This window comes from Catharus ustulatus, chromosome 3 (assembly GCF_009819885.2).
Source record: "Catharus ustulatus isolate bCatUst1 chromosome 3, bCatUst1.pri.v2, whole genome shotgun sequence".
NCBI lineage: Eukaryota > Metazoa > Chordata > Aves > Passeriformes > Turdidae > Catharus > Catharus ustulatus.
In genome coordinates, this window is record NC_046223.1 from 59,600,209 (window position 1) to 59,624,729 (window position 24,521).

The window sequence follows — 24,521 nt, forward strand, 5'->3', positions numbered from 1 at the left end:
GGGATCATCATTAACATTTTTGCACGGGTTTAAGTGCCAGCAAGGCCTGAGGCTTGCCAGGTTGTTTACAGAATGCTCATTCTTAACTGTGCTACCCTGTCTTAAGGAGCTGTTTCGAAACCAGGAAATGCAAGGCTCATGAGAGCAAAACTATGACTGGGGTGAATGACTCTCTCTAATCATTGCAGAAGTTGCCCCAGTAAAACTTCTTTACCTTGCATTTGATGTTCTTAACTACTTGAGAGTATGGGTAAATTCTCATTATGGCATGTTAATTAACAAGGTAACTTACATGGATGAACCAAGTCAGCTAGGTAAGACTACTGTCAACAGTTAGTCCCTGTTAACATCAGTAAATCCAAAAGTGTCCTGAATGAGACTGTGTATCATTACAGGGCAGCTGGGAAGTTAACAGGGCATGGGGCATGAAATATTTGTATGAATATCAGCAGAAACCAATGCTACTGTCTCTCTGTCATGAGATAAAAGGAGGCATACAAAAGGAGAAGTTGCCCCGTAACTCATCAAAACAACAGTTAAAACCATTATAACAATGGCAGGGAACCTGAACAGCTTGTGGTGATGATGATGATGAACATGATGTGACGAACAGCATCTCCTTGTGATGGGTTAGATTTATAATGTTTGCAAAGTACCTGCAGTCATGTTAAGTGTTCAGAGTATGTGTGAACATGTTTAAACTATGTTGCGCTATGATAAATGGCACTTAAAGCAGGTAAGAAATTGCTCTCTCAAAACAGTGCCATATTGCCTTCCCTCTACCTCTGTACTTGGAGGGAATACAATGCTGAGAAACTACATATTATTTTTACTTAATTAAATCCCTTTCTGAAAAACTGATGTTGGTATCAATGTTTTTTTTTAAACCAAACTACCTATGAGCCAAGTTCACTTGAAATGCATATGTTTAACTTAAAATTAATGCCATTAGCTTCAATAGGAACCAAGGAAACCTGTCTGAGAACAATCTAGGGCTCTAGAACTACCAATGCCATTTGTCACAACTATATAATGAAACTGTGCAATGTGATGGAGACATTGCTTGTCCAAAAGCCCTTTAAGAGAATCTCTTTAGCTGTGATTTAGCACTCACAGGCTGAGCCCTTTAGAGAAGGCAGCTCAGGATTTCTGCTAGCATGATGGGCTTAGCAATCCTTAACATTGCCAAGAGCAGTTCCAACTGGGTTTTAGCTAGCATCAGTATATCAAAGCTGGTGTTCTTTTGCCAAGGCCTTCATGTATGACCAGAAACTGAGGGTCCACAAAACAGAAGGAAAAGGGGGAGGGGAGGAGCACACAATGCTCACAGTATATTTTTATACATATTTACAGAAGGAAGAGCTGTGCTATCCAAACTTGAGCTTTCCCCATGGATGAGTCAAACATAACGTTTCATCCCAGCGAAGGCACAGAGAACATCTCAATGCACAGAAACATTTCTACACAGGAAAGGGTCTGGGAGATATTGACCCCACTTTGGGTAATTATGATCATCTCCTTCCTGGGTTTTTGTGAAAATGGAATTGTCCTCTGGTGCCTCTGCTTCCAGATCAAAAGAAACCCATTCACTGCGTACATCACACACTTGTCCATTGCTGATATCTCCTTACTGCTTTGTACTTTTATTTTGTCAATTGAGTACATTGCTGGTTTTGGATTCGCATACGGTTTTTACTATTATGTAACCACCACACTATCTATTGTGTTCCTTCTTGGCTATAATACTGGTCTCTATCTCCTGACAGCCATCAGTATTGAGAGGTGTCTGTCTATTGTTTACCCCATCTGGTACCGATGCCACCGGTCACAGCATCAATCGGCAATTGTGTGTGCAATTCTGTGGACTCTGTCTTTTTTCATGACAGTAGCCGAATATTTAACATGCAAAGATGATTCAACCAAAGAACAATTTGACGACGGCAACCATTGCCAAGCATTGCTCATCTTCACATGGATCCTGACTTTCATGATCTTCATTCCTCTAATGATTCTGTCCAGCCTGATTTTGGTTATCAGGATTCACCGTAAGTCCCTGAGACCTCATTCGTCAAAGCTCTACATCATCATTGTGGTCACAGTCATTGTCTTTCTCATCTTTGCCATGCCTATGAGGCTGTTGTATCTTCTGAATTACCACCACTGGTCATCTTTGCTCAGCCAGCAGAACCACGTCACCATTGTTCTCTCCACTGTTAACAGTAGCATCAACCCCCTGGTTTACTTCTTTGTAGGAAGCAGCAAGAAGAAGAGGTTCAAGGAGAGCCTCAAAGTGGTTCTCAGCAGAGCTCTCACTGATGGCTTGCGGCCGAGAAGCCAGGAAGTTGGCATGAGTTTGGATATAGCCGAAACAATTTTCTAAAGCTTAGGGGGGAAACTCTTGGGGCAAATAATTGGATGTGGAACGTTTAATAAACCACTGCAAAACTAAAAGTATTTTTCAGAGAATGTAAAAAGCAGTGGTGAAATGGTGTTGTTATTGTTTGGTGGTTGAGCAGTGGAAAAACATGGACTAGAATAAAGATAACTTTCATTTGTTTGGGTTTTTTTTTAAATTTGTATTTTCTTGATTATTCAAACACATACTACATTCTGATGTGACTATGCCAATCAAAGATACCACTGTGAAAAAGAGACAGGCCAACAGAGAATATAAAAAAAGGACACAGAAATATGTTATAAATAGTGTGACATTTATAAAAGCACCGAGCACCCATAAATGCTATTGAAGTCATCAGGGCCTCTGTGCGTTTGCATTTTTAAAAGTCAAACCCACTAAACACAGGATTCACATTACATACTGGGATTTAGTTTCAGCTGTTTCCAACTCATTTAAGTGCGCAAATGAGCTGCTCCCTGGGGGAAACAGAGGAAGAAATCCACGTATGACGGTAACTCCCCACACACAGCCAAGCACATGCGGTGTAACTTTGATCTAGCAAGACATTCAAGTATATATTAAACGGCCAAATTAATCCCTTGTTAAACTACAGAATTTGTTTTCAAAGCATATATTGCACAATTTCCACTGACATTGACACGTCTCTGGGTCCTTGGATAATTTGGTACTTGACACATAGGTGTATCTGGCAACGTAGGGATGTTGCCAGCTCACAGAGGGCTTTTGCCCTAATTATGAAGGGTGGGGCTGGCTTATCCTTAAAATGTCAGCATTCCTGTAGGTTTAGATATTCAAGGAGTCTATGAGAAAGTCAGTCCCAACGTTTGCTGTTCCAGCAACATACCCAGTATTTATCTCTTCTTTGGAGAATATATATTCCCTGTGTGGCCTCTCTGTTTTATAAGAACCAGTTTTGGAAAAACAGAAAAAAGAAAGGTGCCTCACACAACGAATAACTGGAGCTACAACCAGCCACAGTGTTCCAGCTGCCTGCCTCCCTCTGTAGTATGCCAGAGTGCTGGGACTGGTATTTTGTGGAGTTTAATTCCCAGGGCCACTTACCCAACTATAGCCAACTAAGCTGCAGAGTGCAGAGGACAACAGGAAAGAGAGGATGGGGCCAGATGAGCTTTATCACACAGAACATGGGAGATCTTGGCAGTCAGAGCACTGTGGCATTTTCAAAGAGACATGCGTTTGCTTCTGGCCCCCATGGAGCTCCAAATTCAGCAGGAACTGAGACCTCCCCTCACAAGCAAAAGCAGCATCTTCAGCTTCCCGCCAAGTTTCCATTGGCACACTTAATAGCTAACTGGGGAAAGAAAAATACAACCCACCCCTCCTTTGTTGAAAGACTGCCAGTCCTGGAATAAGGAAGATTTTAGGTTTAGACAGAGGATTGGATGGGAATTCATGTAAAGAAGAGATCTCAGAAGGATAAATGTTCTTTCTACACATGTGCCCTTTCCTCCTTACATTAAAGTCTTGCAATGTGTCATTGTAGAAAAGACTTGGGAGAACGAAGAGGTTACTCCTACATCTTCCTGAGTCCCTCACTCCATCAGAACCTTTTTCCATGACAGCCTCTCCACTTGTCCCAGTTTTTTGTCTTTGAAACTCTAGTCCCAGGCTTGTCACCTCTACTGCTTCAGGCAGCAGATGAGCGAAGTCTGTTTCTCTTTTAGGGCAGAGATCTACTGTGCTGTTGGAATGGGGAGAGCAGGATAGGGCAAGTAGGTCTGTGGACACCTTGTGAGGGAGAGCCGGGGGAAAAGTGAGTGCAGTGTCCACATACACGTGTGTCATGCAGCTCCTGAGGGCTGGGGGACTGTCAGGAAATTTGTCAACACTGCTGAATGCCATATACTTAAATACTAGGGTAGATCTAACTTCCACCAAAAAAACCCTAGACTTTCCTTTAAAACTGTTCCCTACCCTTGCCTCAAAACCCTCTACAATAATCACACAGAGAACTAGAGAGAGGGGCAGCATTGCAGGAAGCATCTTCAACACATGCTTCTGCTGTAACCACGCATGTAACCCAGTTCTGTCAGAGTCATTCAGGTGAGGTAGGGCATATGATTTACAGAGCTTAAACATATCCAGATTATTACAACAGGCTTGGGTTAAGGATCACTATGCATACAGGGCAGTAGATCTCAAGAGGCAGTAATATGCAGTAGGGCAATTGGGATGCTTGTGAGCTGAATAGGTGCTCTAGGACTTTTAGCTTCTTACCCCTTTTCACCTGGCCATGCCTCCAAATATTTCAGATTTTGGACAAAGGTCCATAGATCAGTTCACAGAGCAACGAAAATTAACACTCAGCATGAGATGAACATCCAGAAGGACAAAGAATGAACATATAGGAGTTGAAAAATTATTAGTATTTCCCAGTGGAGAGATGTAAATAAATGATGTATGTTCTTTCTTCTTTATCATAGCACCTGGTGACTGTTCTCTGTGCAGACAGGCTGCAGTACAAGGGGAAGTAATAAGCACATGATGCCATGATTAAAAAAAATGAAATAACCCAAGACAGGGAAAATGTGACAATTTGTCACAAGGATGTAACAAGGATGTGATTCTCCGCCAGCTTGCATCTTTAAAAATTATTTTCTCCACCAGCTTGCATCTTTAAAAATTATTTGCAACTGTGGGAGAGATTGAAATACCACTGTGCAGATCAGATGGTTTAAGCACTCTGTAGTGGTGCAGAATAGGAAAGGTGGTCTTGTGGGTCAAGTACTAGCTATGGAGTTTAGAGATGTGAGTTCTCTTTTAATGCAGTATTGGCATCTAATCTGTCTGTGCCACTCTTTTCTGTCTGTAAAATGAGAGTTATATTATTTTGCCTCCAATGTTGTGCTTTCATGTTTGCACTACAGGCACTTCAGAACAGCAACTATCTCTTGGTTATCTCTTGTAATGTCTGGGGCAATAAGAATGTAATTTTGCTGTGCAGTCAAGACAAGGAATTATTCAGGAAAGTAACTCCCACTATAGAGCTTACTTTGTTAAAACTCTCTTTACCAGGCTTCTGATCAACTTGATACTAGCGAATGTTGTGTATGCAAAAGTATGACTAGAAATACAAGGAGAAAAGTTATCCCTAGGCACAGAAGAGTTTTTGCTCTTGTAGCTACTCCCTGGGTGGAGAGGATGATATGGAGCAGACTGCTGTTTCAGGCCCAAAATTATGGTGATGAGTTTATGCAGCAGCTTTCCTCTATAGCTCACAGACTTTGTGATCTGTCCTTGTGACAACAAGGGCAGAGAAGTGAGGAACAAGATATTGCCCAGTTTACTTCTAGCCTGGACCATACCCTGGGAAATTCTCTAAGGGAAGCTGAAATGCTTCCCAGTTGTACTGGTTGCTGCAAACAACGAACTTCCCTTTCCTAGCATGAGAACAATCCACAAGTCCACAGCATTCCCTGGTAAAATGCCTGAGGTCACTTTGTGCAGCGAGGCTAAGAGGGACAGTTCATTTGCAGGGTCCTCCAAAAAGCCCGAGACAGATTGTCTGGCTCCCTATGCACCACAGAAAGAGTCCTTCTCGAGTCCTTCTCAAGTCCTCCTCCTGTGCAAGTCTCAGGGAGACCATGATCCATACACTAGGTTTATGAGCAGGCTAGTGATGATACTGGCCAGCAGAAGATATTCTCAGATGGTACCAGGTCAAGGGGAAAGCAGAAATTCAGCGTGAGTTTGTGTATAGCTCACACCATACAATGCTGCCTGCTATTTGTGTAAGCTGCTGCTTCTCTTCCCGGCTCCATGCAGAAATAACTCATTAAAATCCACTACACAGGGTTTCTAGCTAGCCATCCACCCAGAAAGCCAGTTTGCTTTCTATTTGGTTGCCCAGGCACTTATGTGATGTCCACATGGAATTATTTTATTTTCCAGTTGACTCACACAAGCCTAAAAGATGAAGCATCAGGATGCACATTCAAACAAAAGTATTAAAGGTGCAAAACATTGAATTTTAAAAAGAGGCACTGAGACAGTCTGCATGATTCTAATACTTCTTCCTTGCATATAACCATTCCATTTTTAATTATATGATTGCAACCTACTTTTTTATCCAAACTGGACTCTTGCCTCATTAAATACACAGGACTGGACCTGCTGCAGATTTAGTTAAGTGTTTCTAGAGTCCTTGCTTCAGTTGTTTCAGAAATATGAAGGGTAGGAAAGGGGAGGGAGTGGCTGTGGCTGTATCCAGCTGGCCCCAAATCCTGTCTCCAGCAGTGTTCACAAGCAGATGCCTACAGAGGAGAAGGAACAGAGCAAACACATATATTCGTCTTTCTCATCCTCTGCAAGTTTTCAGCAATTATCAGCTCAGAAACACTTTGGTCTAGAAAACATTACACTTGGTAACTTTCAATGGATTTCTCTTCAACAGAAACGCCTGACCTCCATGAAAGCTGTACGAGTTTTTTACGTCTTCAACATTTTCACAGAACTATTGTATTGCATGGTTATTCTAAAGGATTGTCTTCAGGAATAGGAGGATGAAATTCTTACTTGGATTCCATCATCTAGTACCACTAAGCAAGATGCAATACAAAGCAACTAATTTTTTTCTCTTAGAGCTGGACACAAAGCATCTCTGGAATTGGCATAACTTTTAATTATTTATTTCTCCTGTTAAGAATTTGCTTTATAAAAAATATGGCTCCTGAAAAATGGACATTATAGCAAATATATAGCAATTTCAATGACAAAAGTTAACAGATTTTTGAGGTAAAGAATTAAAATACTAGTAGAATCAGTATTTTTAGGTATAGTCTACAAAGAGATGTAAAACTTAACAGCTATGTGCAGAAGATAGAGGGAACATCTTGGTGTCACTGTTCAATCTTAGAACAAAACCCCCATTTACTTAAATGCATTAAAGGAGGGTGTTTTATGTTTTATGTCGTCTTTGGTCTGTCTGGATTTATTTTTTAACTCAAGAGTGACATATGTGCTTCAGATTTTTTATATTATTTATAGGAAAACGTTCTCTGTTACAAGTCAAGTCTTTCAGATGAACACATATGCTAAGCTCAATGACTATACTCAATTATGTACTACAGCAAAATGTAATTATTTTGTGAAAATAAATATATACAACCAGACATTTTTGTTTGGGCTAATTTTGATTTTTTTTTTCCCCTGGGCTTGGCCTGGAATGGACCTGCCCTTAGCCAGGGGACAGGCTGAGCCTGTCAGACCAGTGTCTGAAGAGTAAACAACATCTCTATTGCTAACTTTGACCTGGCTGAGTTCCTCTGTAAATATAGCTCTGCTCACTAACTATATTCTTTATATTATCATCTCTCTTTTGGTTCATTTATCTGTTAGTGTAGATAACAGTTGAGTACAACACTAGCCTCTGTTTCTCAGTGCGGAGAAACTTTTCTCTGTACTTTTCTGTGTCTGGATTTGATGGTACCTCCCAAAGCATCATTCAGCTACCGCATGTGCCATCCTGTGGGTTCTCCTTGTTTAATCCCTGTGGCAGAAGACTTCAAGCCTACAGCACAACTATTTTAACTCCTTGGGCAGACATATGCCGTGCATCTCTCAGCTTGCTATCCATCCTGAGCTTCCTACTGTGTACTTCCCTCATACTTCCCTTCAGTTTCATCATTCGCATAATGCTTGTAAAATTCTGCAGAGATTTGATGCCTCCTACCCTGTGTACTCAGAGTCACTGCAGCTATCATGTTCTCCTCTTGGCCATGCTCATGACATCATGTCCCTTCTGTAGCACTGGGATAACAAACACTGCCAAAAGGACTCAACAAGCTTTCAGCATCACTGCCTATCACCAGTGTCAGTCTCCTCATTATTGCTTTGTGTGGAGTGGCAAGAAAGAAAAGACACAGAAAATCCCTCCAAGTAGTTCTATTGAAGGCTTTAAAGACGAATTACAGCTAACTAATGAGAAAGTTCCACCTGTTTCAACATCATAGGGAGCAGGATCTGAGGTGTGAGCACACATTAGAACATTGGAAAGGTAAAAGTTAAGACAAATAATATACAGAGAAGACTATTTTCTATCTTGTGTAGGACAAACCTTCTACCCTATTTTGGATGAGCACATACATGGTATTTCCTAATACTACTTTATTTCAACTGCTACGGTAATAACTGTCTGATAACATCATTATTATTTATTACTAACAATTTTTCTACTATGGTGCTTATTCACTTCAGTAAGGGTGAACTGTAAGATTTTCTTCCCCATTGTAACATCTATCATATCTTTAAATGTCATGTCAGTACATGAAAAAATGGCAGAAAACTCTTCAGACAGTTGTCATTCCATGTCTGTCTGATGCATATTCCTTAGCACATTCACTATCGTGTTTATACACTTTCTGTTCATTTTACTCTGGCTCTGACTGAAAAAAGGCAAGGAAAATCTGGCTTACTGCACTGATTCAGATGGCAATATTACAGATCCAAAACAGTGCACTATGGAGATACCCTTCTTGTCTTGTCTTCCACATGTGCAACCAGTTTTTATGATCTAATGTGATTCCCTAATTGAACCATTTATTCAATACCATAATGGCTTACCTGGGCCTTCATGTATACACTGATACTTATTTTTCTCTACCCTATCTCCTTCAGCAACTTGTGAATATGAAACATTCATAGCAATGTGATATCTACTATTTAAAAAAAGGATTGCTACTTTTCTTCTAAGTAAGTTAATACGTAAACTTCCTTCTTCTACTTCAGATATCTTAAAACGTTTTACAGACAAATGTAATGGAAATAAAATGCACCTCTAGAAGAAGTTTAATACTGACCTAAACCTCTTTATCAATGCGGCTATAAAAACAAATATATAGGCATGGACAGAATACATAAATGTATCATCAGAATATATCAATAAATTCTAGCAAGACAGGGGATTGGAGAATCACCTGAATAAAGTATACCACATATTTTTAGTCCTCCACAAATAGCACATCATGCAAGAACTTTCTTGCTCAGTTCTTTTCCCCGAGAGAACTAGGAAGAAAAAAAAGTAGGTTGAGCCTTGATGCTTTAAACAAAACCAGTTTGTTAATTTCTCTGTTGAGTATGAAGTTTGTTAAATTTTAAGTATGATGCTGAAAATAGAATTTTGATTTTAGTGCCCTTTGGCAACATGGGAAAGAAGAATCTCTTTTTCTTTGTAATTTCCCATTATGAAGAACCAAGAAAAATACAGCAAACCAGAAATTTATCAGCTACATTGTAACAATCAAGAAGGAACAGATGACAACACATTCCCTTACATAATACTATTGAATTAGGTGAAATAACTACTGAATTAGAAAAAGAAATGCTGCCTATTGTCTTACAATAAAAATCCAACATGATGGAGCAGTAAGACTTCCAGATGATTCATTTTTCAACTTCAGCTCCACACAAGATAGCCGCAGGTTTTTGCCATCAAAAAAAGTGGTCTTTACATATCTTGCACCAGCTTGCACTTCTTCCAACCAAGGATCCACAGCTGTTTTCAGCTACTCTAGGTTAGTGTAGCGGTTTAGACCCAGCTGGCAACCAAGCCCCATGAGCTGCTTGCTCACTCCCCTCCAGGAGGAGAACTGGAAGGGTAAAAGTGACAAAGGCTGAGATGAAGACAATTTAATAGGGAAAGCATAAGCCAGGCCACAAGCAAAGTGAACAAGGCATTCATTCACTGCTGCCCATCGGCAGGTAGTTGTTCAGACATCTCCAGGAAAGCTGGGCTTCATCATGTGCAACAGTAACTTGGGAAGCAAACAGTGTCTCCCCAAAACATCCCCTCCTCTTCCCCCTTCCCCCAGCCCTGCATGTGAGCGTGAAGCTGTATGGTGTGGGATATCCCTGAGGTCAAGCTGGGGCTGGCTGTCCCGCCTGTGTCCCCTCCCAATGCCTTGTCCATCCCCAGCCCTCTCGGTAGTAGGGGGATGAGAGGCAGAAAAGACCTTGATACTGTGTAAGCCCTGCTCAGCAATAACCAAAACATCTCTATATTATCAACACCAACCTTCTAAGCCACAGCACAAAACAGTGCCCTTTTCAGTGCAAACACTGAGTACAGCACGTAGGGATTTTCCCAACAAGACAAAGATTTCACATAAAGTCGAAGTGTTCAGACAAAGTTGATATTCTTTTACAGTATCATTGAACAGTACCATCTAGATTAGGAAATGTCATTAATTATCTCCCTAACTGCATTGGGAAGCCTAAACCTAAGTCTGCAAAACAAGGTCATCAAGGACCATTTTCCTCAACAAGAATTGTTGTAAAGCAGGATAACTCAACACAACAAATCAGAAGGTAGCTCTTATCAAGAGCTTGCCTTTAAAAATACTAAGGAGAGTAGACGCAGACCAGAAGGAAGTAGAAAGCATTAGAGAAAAGGTGAAAGACTGAACAAGCAGCAAAAAGAATAAAGAGCATTCAGAAGTAATGGCAATGGGAGTGATACTAGGCAGACTGAAGTATAGTATAGCAAGCAAGAGAAGAGGAAAGAAGGAGAAACTACCCAGTGAGTGGCACATCTGCGCCTTCTGAAAAACTGTGCAGCTCCATGGAAGAGCCTTATGAAGTTTCCATGAAGTATAAAATTGCTTTAACATAATGTAGGTTACAGACAGATAGAAACAAACTGTCCAGACCTCACTGGAGAATGAATTTCTCGCAATTAAATGTAAAAACAGCTCTAGATGCTGAAATTATTATTTTTTTTGTTTCTATTACTGAAAATAATAGAGATCAGATGTGAGTGTTAAAGGGAACTGAGACAGTAACAGTAAGAGTGAGCTGCTTCTCAGCCAGCCTGACCTGCACAGCTGATGGTGGCCACAGGAAGCAAGACCGTGAGTCAGAAGAACAAGAAATGATGTGACATTTGACACCTGGCAAGACGAAAAGAAGAATCCTGGAGGACCTGTGTATCCCTCACTTATTCATGACACTGTGTCTACTGAAAACCATCCATAACACGGAAATCAGAGCATGACTTGCAGGTGTACTCGGATTTGCTCCACATAACTAGCAGCCATCATGCTGAACTTCTCCTGAGGGAAAGGAAAAGGTAAGATTACAACAGTTACAAAAATTTCAGAATATTTTAACACTCTGCCAGGGGATGTGGTTAGCTGAGATGACAGTGTGATTAAGCATGGAAGGTAAATATTTACGTTATTATTCATAAATGATACTCAGAATGGCCTATTCCTATGGGCTATTTGCAAAACATAGTTTTAGATACAAAAATCACCGACACATAGCTCCTGACAATTTCTATTGCATGTAGCTAGCTTTAAGCATGGCAGAAAATCTTGAGAGAACTGCTGTATCTACCAGATTATGAAGGTTAAGGAAAATATGTAGTAAATGGAAACAATCACATGATTGGAATTTGCAAATTTAATTTTATTTCAAAAGTATTTGCACTTAACATTGTGCATTTCATATTTCTGCAGCACCCTTGCTGCATTGCAACACTGGGTCATTGTTAGGCTGATGCTAATGTATTAGCAAGGCAGATGAAAGGAGAATTTCTGGTTCATTCTTTTTCCTTTCTAACCGGGATTTTTTACTCAGGTATTTCAATTCCTTTCCTTCTTGCTAGATAGCTGTTCACATACTTTTCTCTGCATGCAAAGAAACTGCTCTGAAGTCTTGTGGAAATAGAGAGGCCTAAGTGTTCATAGCAGTACAAAAGAGTGAAGAATGCCACTCTAAACTTCTTCATTCTTTTGTCAGTAAACAACTTTGATTTAGCTCTTATCAGATAACTGAAATTAACTGTTTCTGCACTGCCAGGCCCATATTTATATGTATTCTTAATGTTACCAAGGTGAGCTGTCACATTGTCTTCTGTGGAGTCACTCAGGTACTTAAATCTACACAAAGAAAATTGCAGAATTTGCAGAAACCTGGGTAACTAATAAAATCAGCAGCTACAGAATGTCTGCCTGCTCTGTTGACTGCAGTGAATTTCCTGGCTGATACATTTTTAATTCAAGTTGATAAGCAGAGACAGGATTTCCAGCAAGTCTCTTCTATTTGCACTGCTCTGTGTAAAGTGAGTGATGCCAGTCCTGCCAGCAGAGCAGCAAAGTTTAACAAACATAACCACAGAACTAACAGACTTGGTATTCTTTTTGTCAACTGCTTTTGTCTTTTTGAGCCTTTGACTTGGTGCCATCAAGCTTCTCTTTAAACTATACAGGCTGGAATCTTAAAAGCAGATGAGGGATTTTTGGGTAAAAAGATCTGGAACTTTCAGGAATCCCCTGAAGGTTAAAACCAAACAAAGAATTGTCAATTACCCATTATTTTCTAGTAGAAAACTGTAGAGGACAACAGCTCTTACTCAGTCCCTTTTATTAATTCTTTTTCTGAAGTTCCTCTCCCCCTTCTGGAGCTGCTGCTGGTGTTTGTGCAGATATGCAGTGAGCCAAGTAAGTCAGGTGACAGGTACAGCTGCAGACTTTGTACAAAACAATCAGAATAGTATGTCAGCTTTCAGCCAGAGCTGCATCTTAAACAGCTGACTGCCCTGCTGCAGAACTAGTGCTACCATAAAGGTGGGCTGTATCTGAGAGAAAAGAGAGGAAAAGGAGGCCGCAGCAGCATGGAATCAGGCTGAACTGCCAGAGAGGCAGATTTTCAGTGCTGGCTCATTCTCATGGATGCTAGGGAATGGGGCAAGAAAAATGATTTCAGCTGTAGGTCTTTTTTTTTAAATGCAAATGACTTTTGGGAAGCATTCATAATTAGAGAACAGGATTTCTTCACACAAGACAGGTGTCTGTTTAATGAGTGCAATTTTTAGTTTTCTTTCACTCACCCACCCTTATGCCTCATACCACTCTCAAGGGTGCTTTTCTTCTTAACTTCTTCATAAAGATTTACAGCTAATTAATTACTTCTTTTGAGTCTTTACATTGCAGTTAAAATCTGCTAAATCCTGGAAAAAATTATGCAAGCTCCAGGCTGGATTGCTTTTCTCTGCAGGCCAGGAGGCAGTGGAGATAGGACAGCTCTACTTCCTGCTGACAAGGCTACTGCCTTGTGCAAGCCTCCCCTCCTGCCCTCTGTTTGAAATAGGGGTAATTTCTACACCACACCAGCTTCCCTGCTGCAGTAATAATTCTTGCAGTGAGACAACCAACCACATCACTGCCATTGCCTCCTCAGACTTCATCCCTAATGGGTTTCTGGATCTCTCACAAGATTTCACTACACATTTCAAATAACTTATTTAAAAGCCCATTTAATGCTTTCCAAACAGCATTTCTTTGACTCAGCCACCAAGCCACAGAATCATAGAATAGGTCAGGCTTGAAGGGATCATCTGGTCCAACCTCCCTGCTCAAGCAGGGTCACCCACAGCACACGATTGTGTTCAGATGGATCTTGAGTATCTCCAGTGAGGGAGACTCCACAACCTCTCTGGACAATCTTGTTCCAGTGAGCGGTTACCCGCACTGTAAAGTTCCTCCTCATGGTCAGCTGCAGCTTCCTCTGCATCAGCTTCTGCCCGTTATCTCTTGCCCTATTGCTAGGGTCCATCAAGGAGAGCCTGGAAACATCCTCTTGGCACTCCTCCTTAAGATACTTGTGGACATTGACGAGATCTCTTCTCCAGTCCCAGCTCCCTCAACCTGTTCTTGTTAAGAGCCGCTCCAGTGCCTTAATCTTTATTGCCCTCCGCAGGACAGGCTCCGGGACATTCCAAGCCAGTGGCAGTGCGCCCCACGGGCCGAGCCCCGCGCACCTCAGCCAGCAGGGCAGGCGGCACGGGCACAGCCCCGGGGACAGGGGTGCCGGGGTGTGGCGGTGCCGGGGTGTGGCGGTGCCGGGGTGTGGCGATGTGGCGGTGCCTGGGTATGGCGGTGTAACCCCACGGGCCGCTGGGGGGTTTATAACGGGGTCCCGCGTGAGGGGCGCGAGGGGGGCGCATCACGTGAGCGCCGTGCCCGCACATGGCGGCGGTCACATGACGGGGCGGGGCTCGCGGCGGTCACATGACGCGCCGCCGGCACCGCCTGACGTCCCGGGGCAGCCCGGCCCATGGCGCCCATGGCCTCGCTGCTCCTCGGCGCCCTCCTGGCGCTGCTCCAGCCCTCCGCGGCGGCTGCCGCGGCCCTCCCCGACTCCTACCAGGAGCTGTGCAGGTGGGCTGTCGCTGGGATGCGATGGGGCGGCTGGAGAAGGGCTGTGCGGGGGGCACGGGGAAGGGGGTGTCTCTTGGTGCCCGTGGCGCTCCTGCCCTCCGCGGCGGCGCAGCACCGGGACTCGGCAGCGCGGGCCCGGCCGTCCGGGCTATTGGTCGCCCGTTCCGTGAAGGGTCAGGCCGGGGATGTCCGGGGGAAGCGGCGGCCGTGTCCCCGGGCGTGAGGCCGAGGCCGGTCCATAGCAGAGGCGCAGCAGGGCTGGGAGCCCGGGGGGGCGGCTGAGGGGCCGGTGCCCCCCGGGACCTCTCTGCGTGGATCTCTGCAGATACAGGAAATCTGCGGGTGAGAGGATGACTAGACTTACTCTGTGCAAGTCGCCTGTGGTCGGTCTAGTCTGAAAAACACAAAAGTGTTTTTGGTTTGGAAGGGATGTCACTTGAGAGTTGGCTTCTTGCTAAGGGTATCACCATGTGCCATTCGGTTGCTTAGAGGTGAGTTAAGAAAGCTTTGGGAAACTTAGCACGTCATTCATGTCTTGATATTTTTCTACTCTAATTTCAGCCGTGAATTTAATGTAGTACCAATATCTTGCCAGTCTTAATTTCTTACTTATTTAGCCAGAATATACAGGGTACATACAAGAACACATTATTTCAATCAATGTCATTGAGAAGGTACCAGTGTAGCGGAGTGAATGTAGCACTAAGGGTGAAGGTTGGATCGCTGGAGGGAATGGACTGGCAGAATCTGGCATATGATATTGTTAAATGATGAAAAAGGGGAAAAAAGTTGGTTGACTTGCAAGAATAACCCATACGGGTGCCAAAAATTGTGTGGTTTTTGTCAGATGACCACCCTAAATTGCAGAATTGAGACAGAAATCAGAAACTGTTGTGTAGCTTCTGGAGAGAATTTAGCTACTCTGAGTGGTTTTTGATGGTGGTGTTTTATTGCTTTTTTTTTTAATTTTAAAAAAACAAATACACTTGTCCTAAATGATTTGGCTGTCAAGCAGTTTTTACTCTGAGAGTAATGTTAACTCCTGTCAATGTCTGTCTTGGCTTTGTTGTGTGTCTATGACTAGAGGAATATTTAAGAGTGTCTATGGAGAGACAAGCAGTCTCATTTTGGATGCAAATTATTTAAGCTGGTCTCATTTTGCTCCTGGCAAGTGAAAATAATTTGCACGTAGATAGCACAATCAGCAGGTTTCCTTTTAAGATGGACTGCTTCAAAATCAGGTATTTCCCCAACATAGCTATTGTGCTATGGTGGAGAAAAAACTGCTTTGAAGGACTTATGTCCAGTAATCCATAATGGGTAAAAGAAAAAAATAAGAAATTGTGATCTGATAGGTGGGATGTCCCCATGGAGCTCAGTGGTGAGGTTTCTTCTTGGGTACAAGTTGCCAAAAAACTGTACCAAGTGAGGAATGATGCAGGCAATGCAAACACACTACTGGTGGCTTTCTCAACCAAAAGTCCTTGACCAATTAATTTTTGTAGTGGCTTAAAATAAGGTTTTTATTTGTTTTACAGCTATTAAGAAAACAGTGTCCTGGTTTTGTGTACTGGTGTGTAAATGTCAAAAGGTGGGCAAAGAAGGAAATTTCTGGGGACTAGAAGAGGCACTGGCTCTCCTTTAAGTAAGAGTAGGAAAGCTGTTTTGCAGGGAAGAGGAAAGGTGTCAAAACTGTTTTGCGCAATAACTGTGGCATGAGGCTACTTAAACTTGAGTTGGAGGTTTTCATTGTTTGTTTTGTGTAGCCTTACTGCTGGTATGCTTGGATGGTCTGGGGGAAGAAGAAAACCTTTCATTCTCTGAAACTTTGTCTAATGGCATGGCTTCAGTCACTGTTATGCTTTCTCCTTTGTTCGTGTGTGCTCCAACAGCTGACTGTGGCTGTCATGTGACTTGCTGTTGGAATTTTTTTTATCTTTATCTCCAGAATTGCTGCAGTATGAGTACCTGGGAAAGAATACAGGGAACTGGTTGGATATAGGAAGTTACTGGCCAGCTTAGTCTCTCCCAGTTTTTCTTTTGCCCCTTATATCTCTCATGTTACAATGCAGGAAAAATTCTGGAATTAGAGTTAATTTTGTGACATGATATTTAAGTCTATCTACTTAAAAATAGATCTTGACAGTTTGGGTTTACCTTCTACGTAACACTGCAAAAGTTGCGGTGTAACTTTCTTTTCTTTCTAAAAAAAAATGCAGAATATGTTTTGAACATGATCATAGAGCAGCAAATACAATCTGCGTCCTCTGTGGGCTGTTTTGCCTGAAAATCTACACTGGATGAGAGGTGATTTAGTGACTGGTGATGTTTTTGTCCCCTTGCGAGGAGAGGAGCTGGTGCATAACTTCAGTGATTTTTAGATTCAGTGTTTTAGATTTAGATGTAAGGGAATCTCAAACTGCTGTACAACACAGGATTGCTATTACATAATTTCAAATTCTGGGGTTGTAAGTTTTGTGTTAAATGCATAGTTTTTAATAACACAACTCCCACAGCTGACTGTACCTATACTTCTGTTCATTCAAAACATTGTCTTTTCAGCCTTTGTTGTGAAACCACAACTGTGCTCATCTGTGCTTCTTGAAACGCGAAGTGTTCTGCTTGGCCTTGGTGAAGAAGCACATGCTGAGTACAGAGAGGTGACCTTTGAGTGCACTCATTCAACTCTATTAATTGCTTTGACATATTTAAGTGGGAGATGTCATAAATAAGATATTACTGGTTGTTTCACATGCCTCGGAAGCTGTAATGTCTGAATGCGATTTCTCAGCACAAGCCACTTCCTATAGGTCTTGCGTACTTTAACTTCAGACTATTACACCTTTTCTTAAGCATTCTGCAAAATGGTGTAGTAGCTGTGGTTTGGAGTGCAGCATGAAAGACCAAATGTCTTCTAGATGCAGAAAGCAGAAGAGCTTGTGGTGTAGCTGTAAGGCTGTCATGCATGATACACACGCAAGAAAACTTGCCTGAAGATACACAGTGTGCGTGGCAGTTGGAAAAGGGGATGGGTGAGCTAGAGCAGAATGAAGCATGGGTAAGGATGGATTAAAAAGCTCTTGAGGCATAGTGATGGCTGCACTTTGTGCCATTCAAGCATTCATATTCTGTAAGGAGAGCTTGCTTTTACATGGAGATTTTTTACCATACACATTCATGTGAAAATAGTAGTCACAGCTAATAGTGATTTCTATGACAAGTGAGCTGCAGGCTTCAAATTTTCAGTGACCATCCAGAAAATTGTTCCTGATCTTGTCTGCCTAAGATTGTGCTGGTTGAAACTGCTGGTAAAGAGGTTTGGATATGTGTTTAATCTCTGCGGTGCTCTGATAGCTGAGAAGCATCTGGGCAGAAACTCGTGCGGATGCATAATCACATGTGGATCTGCTTTCCAGCTCTGTGGTTGTAGGTTGCCTTGTCTCTCTGCCAGATTGTCTGTATAACACCCCCTAAGCAAAATGAGTTATTTCAGTGCACTCCCCAGAGAGGAAACACATGATTCTTTGTGACTATGCTTTATGGCTGTTTGGAGCAGGGTGCACTGTTCTTCCCAGCATTCATCTCTCAGGTAACAGTTTGAGAACCAAAAAGCTTAAACTATTGTTGGAGATGGGTGGCAGTTGTCTCTCTGGTGCTCTGCTGATTTGAAGTGGTTCCCTAGAGCTCAGACCTCAAAGTGGCTCTGGCGTTGGGATGCACTTGCTGTGACAGGAGTTATCCTTTTGCACCATGTTTGACTTCAGTGCCTCAGCTTCTCATCACAAAGTAAACTAGGCTTGCTTTTCCCTTCCTCATGTTATTTTTTTCATATTGTTGCTTTGATTGGTTAAAAAAAGCAGAGCTCTCATTTGATGCTGCTGCTTGCTGAAAAGTAGATTAATTTTCTTTTTCATGAGATTGCTTCAGTGTCTCAAAACCAATGCTAAATAGCTGGAAAGGTTGACCTAGAGGCAATGTTGCTACCAATAACTCATTTGGACCTGCAGGCAAGGTTATTACCAATAACTCGTTTGGATCTTGCTTGGACAACTGCTTTTGACAGTGGTCTGAGCTGGCCCTGCCTCCTTCTGTGCCTCCCACTGCTGGTGCATGGCCAGAAACCACCGTCAGCCAGACGGGGAACTGGCCAGGCTCAGTCTCCCCATCACACACAGCACATGCACCTGTTGTTTTTGCTGAGTTAATTTTGAGAGAGGACAGTCCCAGCTTGTGTCAGGTGCTTGGGCCAGCAACACTGGGAGAAGACAGGAGAGCCTGCCCTGGGGGGATTGACTTGGGCGTGTGTTTCATCCCTTTAATTGTGGGGTAGTTCACAGCTGGGTTTATCAGAAAGCAAGCTGTCATGTTGTGGTTTCAGCAAAAATAACTGACAGTTTTATTCAGGGCAGACAGTGTGTTTGAGCCCTGACCTTGAACTGCTCCAGAAATGGCTGTTTGAATGTTTTAATCTGTGAGGTAGCATCTGTATTGAGCCCCCTGGATCAGAGGTTGCATCACACCCCACCCCATGATCGTGGCTGTTGCTTTTTAAAGGTGCTGATATAACAGCTCCCTGAACTAGCTCAACTGCATTGAAGCAGGATAGCTTAAGCCCTTCAAACGAGATAACTTCGTCTGGCTCTGGCAAAGAGGTGATTACATCAGGCATCACCACTGGTGGAGGTGAGTGCTGAGCAAGCTGTCCCATGTGACACACATGGTCAGGACAGGCAATGTGGTTGCCAACAGATTGTTTCCATTATGGATTGCAGTTGAGAGGTCAGCTTGTATCTCACAGGAAAGTAGAGCACATGCAACTTGAAACTATTCCCAGGTACTGATTTAAAGCCAAGATTCTTAGTTGTGTGAGGAATAGTTCTTGATTTTACTGTGAAAATACTTTGCATCTCTCTGAGAACAGCTGCTAAGGCTACATCCAGGCTTGCTGTTACTATGAATAAATCCCACCTTGCTCCTCCCACACATTAAAAAAAAAATAGAAGTCTCTGTAACTCCATGAAAGTAATACTACTCTGAAACTGCTGATTTTCTACTATGAAAAATACTATATATTTTTCTATACTGCTCTGATTTTCACTTCTATGTGCCCCTGAAGTTGTGCTTTGGAACATGGCTGAACATTGGATTTCATATTTTTGTGCAGACTGGATCTCTCAACCTTCCCAGGGGCCTGTTACAGGGAAGAGGGAAGGTCTGGTTTCAGTGGCTGCTTTGCTTCTGTTCTGTAGGCTGCTCATCTTGTTTCTCTTTTGCTTCTGGCCTGTGGGTGAACTGACTTGAAGGTGCTGATTTCCTCTATTTCATAACAGAGAACTGGGAAAGCAAAACCTTAGTCTCTGAGTGATAATTCTGTTGTGTAAATTCTTGTTCCGTTCACAAACAGATTTTAGCTTTCAAGGTCTCTATAAAAACCAACAACATACTGAAGAACACCCCAGCTTGATCTAAAATGTTGTGCCTTAGTATTGTATGTTACCTTTTTGTCATCTTCCAAAACCAGTCAAAAAAAAAAGAGTAGTGGAACCCTTGAGAAATTTTTAGTTCTCTATTTGAGAAATGCTAACTTTCTGGTGCTTCATTGTGAAGATTTTTGGTTTGGATTGAAATGCATTTTCTCTGCATGTAAAACCTGCTTTGGTTTTAATTTCTTGCCGTTTTCAGAGCCCTTGAAGATAGTCAGGTTTTTCTAGCTTCTTTTTTTGTGTGTTGAGAAGCTTTATTCCATTGATGATCTGTGGTTATTCTGTACTGTAGCTAAATTCTCGTCATTCTCCTGTATCGGTATTGCCTTTATCCACTTCAGAAATGCAACAGATTAGCTGAGAGAACTAATCAGTATGATTGTAAAAGGCCAGGTCTGCCTGCTTATGAGGAAAGAATAATGGCAAGTGTTTGTCTAGGATTGAGACACAGTCCTTGAATACATACTTTTATTGGTGTTTTGGATATGACTCAATACCTGGCAAGTTATTTTTGACTCTTATATTAGGATATAAAGCCTCAAAGATTTTCTTTGTTTTTTCACTTCGCAGAGAATGCTCTTGTGTTTGTTCCTAACTTGTTCTAGACATTAGCAGTCTGAAATGAACACGGCTGCTGTAGAACAGGCAATCCAAGAGCCCCATAGTCGGTAAATAAAATGGAAAAGTATGTGATATCTTACTGCTAGCTCTTTGATTAGCTATGGGATACACTGGGTTTGAGAGGAGTTCTCAGAGGATTTAAAATCTAAATAGCTGAACTGTTGTTACCCCTTTCTCATCCAAGGACTGGAGTTCAGAGCTGAGCAGGAATGGTTTCCCCTCCCAGGGGGATCTGGAGTATGATAATGCTGAATGGCACAGCATATAAAACCTAGAGATTAAGGCAAACAAACCTGATGGGTGAAGCTTCTTATCGACTGAGATTTGTACATTAAGACAAATGCTTCTGTGGGTCAGATAGGTGCACTAAATTTTGTGTGAGTCCTAAGTAACAGGAATGCCTAACAAGTCACTGTGGTGTCCTCAGTTTTCTGATGTGTTGATGAGCCTGTGTTAATAATATTGAAGTTTCCACTTGGAATTGAAAGGAAGCTGGGGAATCTGTTATGTTGCAAAAATCAAGTGTTCAGAGGATGCAGGCTGCTGCCTGTGCCAGAAGAGGAGAAGCCGAGCCAAGGCAACAGCAAACATTTATTGAGTTGCGCTTTTTTGGCAGAGCTTGGCCAGGGTACCCTGATACTAAGCCAGGCTGTCTAAAGAGCTCCTGGCTCTAAACTAGATGACCTGGGCCTGCCTCAAAACTGAGCAGTGCTGTGTCATGCGATTGGCCACATTTCACTGCAGTTATACTGCCACCTGTGAGGGGAAGGAATCCTTGCTCTGCCTCTGAACTGTGCTGCATTTGATTTTTTTTCTGCTGTTACTCAGATTTATTCCCAGTTATATTTAACCTGAGCTTCGTGTTCCTTTCCCAGTTTTCAGACAGCTGGCTTTCTGATATGACTGTAACTAGGCAGTAAGATTTTTCACTTGCTGTCTTGAGGATAGCTCTGCTTGGTTTCCAGCTGTTGACATATATATAATGCCTAAAGGTGCAGCAAGGCCCTAATAAGCACTGTTAGCATCTTTTGGTGTGGGCACTGTAAGACTCAACTCCAGTTTTGACCCTGAAGCTTGGTGACTCTAATACTCTATTCCACTTAGACTTAGCACTTCTACCACTGTTGTTGGGCAGAACACTAAGGTGCAGTAGTGTCTAGCCTGCCAAAGACATCTGAGAAATTTATTAGGTGGTCAAGGATAATGTATCAAGGTGATGATCCTCAGTCAGGGTGGGCTTCACAGAGGTTTGATGGGGAAGAATAGATAATTGGATGTTCAAGACAGGGAAAAATGGTCTCAATGTTGCATTCCACAAGTGGTTAAATCTGTTTTGCTCTTAGTCCCAACAAAATAGCAATTATTTCTGGTATTTACGAATATAGGACGTGAATAGGAATTTAAGTTAGTGTTGCTCTTAGCCTTAAACTTGGTTATTTTGGGCACTGGTATCTAGATGATACACAATTCAGTAAACTTGAATATCAACTGACAGGCATTTTTGTCTTTTCAGTTACACTTGGGAAGCAATTGATGCAGACAAAGAGGTGCTTTATAAAATAAATTTCTGTTCTCGTGTTGAAGAATGTGGAGGGACAAGTGCTGTCTGTGCATACGACATCAAGAAGCACACCTATCAGTCTGTAGGTAAGTATGCAAGGCTAACTCCTTAAATGCCTCTAACTGTGGCAGGGTATGGACTGTGATCAACTTTGTACTGGACACAGTACTGAAACTTTGTAAATACTGAACAAGTATAGAGCTTGAGTTACAGCTCTAAAGTATACTGAGCCTAGCCTCATGTAAAATCAGGTCTTTGTTCAGAGGCAGGTTACTCTCTGTAATGCAGTCTTGGGAGTATTGCTAAGTGTCTGAGGTGTTGCCTTCGAGTTGTTCCACACAGGAATTTAATTCTGTGCAGTTTTCTGGTTGTGTTACACTTATCAAATCTGGTGACGGCTTCAGTAGTTCACAGATGTTCTTGGTATTCTGAGGAGAGGCGGACTTGTACATGCTGATCTAAATATGAAACTGGTGTATTCCTATACACACACACACACATGATTTCATCAGTCAGAAGCACCTTGTGCTCTGAACAGTGTTTTTTCCTGAGTTCCTGTTATTTATTTTCATGGATGTTTGTCACTTTCAAGGTTGATTTTGTGTTTTGGCTAATGAAACAATAATATATGAGTACTGTTCAAGAGACTTTCTTGTAGTTGACTGTAACTTCTAATAGAATAAAGTAATAGCGTTCTGAAGAGCAGTATCTCTTCAGACTGCTTCACAGTATCTGCAGATCAGCATTCTGATTTAACAAGCTTGCCAATCTTGCCAACCCTTGGCCTACAGCACTTGAAAGAATCTATGAGTCTTCATTGAATTACTTGAGCTTGAACTGCCAGAATATGGTGAGGAGGAAGGTGTTTCTCATCTGTATAGCAATGCACAGCAGCTAGTCAGCTTCCATTCTCCCCATGCCTCTCTATTAACAGTAGAGATATTTTGGCTTTAGTCTGTGGTCAATCAGTGCTTTTCAAACAACTGTTAATTTTAGGACTCAGGCTTACAGAATTACTGAGTGCATGAATAAAGGTATATTCAGGCTCCAGAGTTCTCTGGGATGACCGGTTAGATTGCATTTGGATTCAAACTGCAACTGCATATAGCGTAGCATCTTCTCTGAGGAGTAAGGCATGTTAGAGCACTTGGTGCTGTTATTCTTGTACTTGTTTCCTGTATTCTTGTTAGTCTTGTGTTCTTGTTGTACATTTTAGGAATGAAACACATTTTTATTTTCTGCTGATGGGAGTCTCAGCTCCTATGCCATGAGGCTTCAGTTGCCTGTGGATTAGAAAAGAAAGCAGCATCTGAGTGTCTGTTTTAATGTGCTGCTTTGGGTGAGACTGGAATGTGGCAGGTGGAGTGAGACTGAGGAAGTCTGTTCTCCCCAGGGAAGTGTGAGAACTAGAGGCTTGTGTAGGTTTTGTTCCACATTTCTTATGGAGAAAGGGAGAACAGAGATGGGTTATAGCTGAGCAGTATCAAATATTCCTCGGTATGCAAACTTTGAGTTCCTGAATGCCTCAGTGCTACTGAGTGGAAGAGGATTTAGCAACAGATATGCTGTGGTCTTGCCAAGGAAGTTTGAAATGACTTTCAAAGGTTAAGCCATGAATCTTGTTCAAGTGGGATATGTTTTTAACTACCCTGCGATAAAGTGAGAGATCAAGGTGAGCAGTTAACATTGTCATTGAATTTTGCTTTGTTCTATTAGTCAAATTGTCCAAGTTTTGTTCTTGCTCATGCCTCTAAATGCCTTGGAGCTTCATCACCATCACACTGAGTTTAGATCATGCTAATGAGTTATCAAACTTGTTTGTTAAAAAATAATTTAAAAAGTCACTCCTAGTGAGAAAAGAGGAATCTCTCTGATCTAGGTCTAGGGAGGTGTAGACTCTGGTTTAGTTACCTAAACCAGCTAAACCACATACTTGTCTTCAAGCAATCCAGATGACACGAGGTTACCCATATGCCAAAGCTGTGGGCAGATGAAGGACTTTTATTTGGGGGAAGAAGGGCAATTTGTCAAATGATTAATTTTGTTAAGTTGTAAGCTTTCTTCAGATATGCACTTGATCAATTCTGTTCATTCTTTCAGAAAAAATATCCAATGCAAACAATTGTTTTGTTATTTAAATATTAGCTGTGCAAGGAATGACAGCTGTAGGACTGTTTGTTGCTCCTAGCTTTGAGGGGTGTTAATGCCATGTGCTCTGTAGCAGTAATCAGTGTGTATCCCAGGGAAGCCTTATGGCT

The 24,521-nt window shown here is 42.0% G+C and overlaps 2 protein-coding genes across 2 annotated transcripts in view; both read left to right on the plus strand.

Moving 5' to 3' along the window:
* The first annotated feature begins 1,390 nt into the window (after nt 1-1,390).
* Nucleotides 1,391-2,380, plus strand: MAS1 (MAS1 proto-oncogene, G protein-coupled receptor). Its single transcript, XM_033056587.1, has one exon. It carries the CDS (start codon nt 1,391-1,393, stop codon nt 2,378-2,380), a length of 990 nt encoding a protein of 329 aa, XP_032912478.1.
* A 12,093-nt stretch (nt 2,381-14,473) lies between these two features.
* Nucleotides 14,474-24,521, plus strand: part of IGF2R (insulin like growth factor 2 receptor) — a 61,691-nt gene continuing 51,643 nt past the window's right edge. The window contains exons 1-2 of the mRNA XM_033055142.1: nt 14,474-14,598; nt 22,216-22,349. Coding sequence (XP_032911033.1) covers nt 14,495-14,598; nt 22,216-22,349 — 238 coding nt within the window. The 5' untranslated portion in view covers nt 14,474-14,494. The remainder of the gene's footprint in view (nt 14,599-22,215; nt 22,350-24,521) is intronic.